The 3,823-nt window shown below is 35.4% G+C and overlaps 1 protein-coding gene across 1 annotated transcript; it reads right to left on the reverse strand.

Moving 5' to 3' along the window:
• Window positions 1-1,500: 1,500 nt before the first annotated feature.
• LOC113770592 (chlorophyll a-b binding protein 36, chloroplastic) lies at window positions 1,501-3,555 on the reverse strand. The gene is made up of 2 exons (XM_027315102.1): window positions 3,330-3,555; window positions 1,501-2,269 (listed from the first exon to the last, which is right to left on the reverse strand). The coding sequence occupies exons 1-2, from the start codon at window positions 3,473-3,475 to the stop codon at window positions 1,618-1,620; spliced, it is 798 nt and encodes a 265-aa protein (XP_027170903.1). The 5' UTR covers window positions 3,476-3,555; the 3' UTR covers window positions 1,501-1,617.
• Window positions 3,556-3,823: the final 268 nt, after the last annotated feature.

A 3,823-nucleotide genomic window follows, 5' to 3' on the forward strand; every position in this document is an offset into this window, starting at 1 on the left:
TCCTTAGTTCTTTGGCATAAGATATACGTATTTGAAACGTTTGTGCATCTCAAATTTTGAATAACAACGCTGAATGTTGTCTTTTTTACCATTGAAGCGCAAATTTGTTCACTAAATTGTAGGATGCCATTTGCATTTTGTGTTTCTTGTTGATTGTGATGTATACTAATTTGGCAACTTTCGGTTTGCAACATGAAAATTTAAGCTTCATTAATATTTTTTTTTTAAATTTAACTTTCTGGTGTTGGGAGGAAAACAAGTGTCAAGATAGAATTTATTTATTTTTCATTTTTCCTTTTTTTGTTCATCTCCTAATGAAATTTTTGTATTTTCGTAATTGTAGAATGACCACTTCCTTTGAATTAGATACAAGCAATATCTTTAGCAAACTTAAAAGAGCTTGCAGAGATTGATAAAAACAAGGTTCATAGTGGTAGGATTTAAGTTTTAAATAAATTATATGGAAATTATAAAAGCTATGTCATCTTGCTCTCTTCTAAAATAAAATTCACACTTTTAGAATAAGTCTCTTACATTTACTCCAGCAGGAACGGCTAGGTTCCACTTTCATTTTTTCTTTTTTTGTGATCCTAGGTGGCAGATTAAACAATCATATGGCAAAAAAAGAAAGTCATTATGAGAATAAAGGAATTGAGACACTTTGGGAATATTTTATAATAAGAGGATTATTTTAGGGAAAAAAAACTCACAAGTAAGTTAAGAAGGACATAAATTTTGAAAGTGTATTGGTTTGCGAATAATTTTAAAGAAGAAGGTTACTGTAGAAATAAACTCAATTTAATTTTCACCAAACTTACCATATAGGTATACACACCTACATTTATTGTACTCCTTGCATTTAGATACTTTTCCAAATCAATAATACTTTTGTCAAAAAACTAACACTTAAACACCATTTAAATGAAATATACACATCTAAGTAATACCTTTTTAGCTTAATATAAGATCATAAAAAATTAGGGATATAAGCGAGCCGAGCTACTCGTGAGTAGCTCGCGAGTAGCTTGGTCAATGGCTTGGCTTGAACTCGTTCAAATCGAGTTCGAGCTGAGTCTCGAGCTACTCGAGTATACATTCGAGTCGAGTTCGAGTCAGAATTTTGCAGTTTGTGACTCGTCGAGTAGCTCGTCGAGCCATATAATTTAAATAATATATATGTATTAATATTATAAAATGACTGTTATGCGTATAATTTATACTGAATTTACAAGTAAGGTATCGAGTCAAAAAACTTGATTACTCGACTCGATAAGGTTTGACTAAAGGTCGAGCCTTATCGAGTTGAGTCTCGAGCTTTTAAAGATTTCCTCGAGTCAAGCTCGAGTTTGAGATTTTTCGACTCGATCGAGCTCGAGTCGAGCTCGAGCCAAGTTATTTATAGGTCGAGTCGAGCTTGAGTATAGCAATACTCGAGCTCGACTCGACTCGATTACATACCTATGAAAAATGAATGAGCATGCAAGTGATTAAAGCAGATTATAGTACTCTAATTTTCCAAATATCATGTCAATATTGCTCAAATCCACAAGCAAAGAACTTCTTAGATATGAATAGCTTTTGATTAGAGTCACATGGACAAGTACAGCCTTTGTTCCTTCACTTTCCAGGCACAAAGTTTGTGGCATATGCCCAAGCATTGTTGGTAACAGGGTCGGCCAAATGGTCTATGAGGTTCTGAATTGGGCCTTTTCCAGTAACAATGGCTTGGACAAAGAAGCCGAACATCGAGAACATTGCCAATCGTCCATTCTTGATCTCTTTCACCTTCAACTCAGCAAATGCATCAGGATCATCAGCCAAACCCAATGGGTCAAAAGCTCCTCCTGGATAGATCTTGTCTAGTCCTTCGCCAAGTGGCCCTCCACCAACTCTGTATCCTTCTATTAAGCCCATAAGCACGACTTGGCTGGCCCAGATTGCAAGGATGCTTTGGGCATGGATGAGGTTTGGGTTGCCAAGATAATCAAGTCCACCTTCAGAGAAGATTTGGGCACCAGCCTTGAACCAGACAGCTTCACCAAATTTGACACCATTCTTCGAGAGGATTTCCGGGAAGACGCAACCCAAAGCACCAAGCATAGCCCATCTGCAGTGGATCACTTCTAACTCACGGTTCTTGGCAAATGTCTCTGGGTCAGCTGAAAGCCCAGCAGTGTCCCATCCGTAATCACCAGGGAACTCACCGGTCAGGTATGATGGAGTTTGTTCAGAGAATGGGCCCAAGTACTTGGGCCTATCAGGTCCATACCTGTTGTATCACTCAAAAACTCAAGTTCTTAAATGTTGACATGATAACATACAAAGTAGTTGGAAAGGCACCCTCTAGAGGTGTACAAATTTTTTTTTTTTTTAAAAAAAAAAAGAAGTTGTCATTATTTTTTGAATTTGATTGTAACTTATTGGGAGTTAATAAGAAATAATACTAGAAGGTATGGAAATTAAGAATTATTGGAAGTGATTGATGGTTGTGTAGTGTTAAAATCTTAATCATATAAGAATAAAAGTGGAAAGACACAAAGCGAGAAAAAGTTCTTACACCAACTACCAAGCCTCATAGGAAGATATGAAAGCAGGAGTACTTACTGATTCTCAGAAAATTCAAAGCCTTGGTCATTAAGGATAAACAAAAGAAAAACTATGGTAATTTTATGGGATGTTTTTAAAATTTTTTGCTATAGTTACTTTTATTTGAGATGGTGCACGCGACATGAAAATGTGAATAGAGAAAGTGTTAAAAGTTTTCTGAAAACATAGTCTTTTTTTTTTTTTAAAAAAACCCCCAAAATAGCTCATACAAACATTCTAACATGAATAATTAACATTTTTCATATGCTAGAATTGCTGACATAGATATAGTCTGCATTGGGATGCAATAGCTGTATCAAGAAGTGCTAATATGAGCTTATTTCTTTTTCTTAGAAATGCTGAGAGGAATCTTACGGGAGGAACAGGGTGCGAGGAAAAAAAAGTAAGCACATATTAAAATAAAAATAAAAAATAAAAAAGAGGAATCTTAAAACAGTTCAATAGATAAAAAGAATGAAAAATGAGAAACATATTCCTATTATTAGTGCCACAAGAGTAAAGTTGCATGCTTAGATCAAATAGACATGCATCTTATATATTATGAATTATTAATTAGACAAACAGTCTTATGACTAATTGATACAAGTAAATAATGCACATGATGTGTAAACTAGTAACAAAATGTACAATTAACGAGACAATTATCAATTCAGAGCTCAGCACCTATTATCTCAAATCTAAAGACAAATAAAAGATGATAAATATACAATTGTAGTAGTTACCAAATGCTTTGGGGTGCACTTTTGACCGTACGTCTCATGGAAAAACGGCCACCTCCAAAGCTCCCAACCTTCCTCAGAAGCTCATTCTGAGGCTTCAAAGCTGTCTGACCAGCAAATGCAGACTGTTGGATGCCTGAAGTTGCCATTACTTTGATTTTCGAGATGAATTGAGCTTTTGTGATGTTCAAGGGATTTTGGACTTTGATAGAGTAGGATGTGTAATGATGCAAAGAAGCTCATGAATATATACAAATTGTTTCAAATATTGAATGAGCCAAATGGTAGGTATTCTGGATTACGATATCTACACCTCAGCAGCATTTGATTGGTTAAGGCATTGATTTGTGATTTCCTCTGTGATTTTTCTAGGGACAGAGAGGCCACTGTTTTGCCATGTGGATCACAAAAATCTCTTTGCTGAGAGATGTCAGCTGGCGACCCTCAAGAGACTCCAAGCCACAAAAATACTTTGTGTACTGATAGACTTCTAGTAC

Source organism: Coffea eugenioides, chromosome 5 (genome assembly GCF_003713205.1).
Source record: "Coffea eugenioides isolate CCC68of chromosome 5, Ceug_1.0, whole genome shotgun sequence".
In the NCBI taxonomy this organism is placed as follows: domain Eukaryota; kingdom Viridiplantae; phylum Streptophyta; class Magnoliopsida; order Gentianales; family Rubiaceae; genus Coffea; species Coffea eugenioides.

Bases quoted from the DNA above. Each gene is read 5' to 3' on its own strand.
- LOC113770592 (XM_027315102.1), bottom strand. From the start codon at position 3,475: ATGGCAACTTCAGGCATCCAACAGTCTGCATTTGCTGGTCAGACAGCT. The intron at 2,270-3,329 runs GTAACTACTACA...GTGATACAACAG, and splicing joins AGTGCACCCCAAAGCATTTG to GTATGGACCTGATAGGCCCA.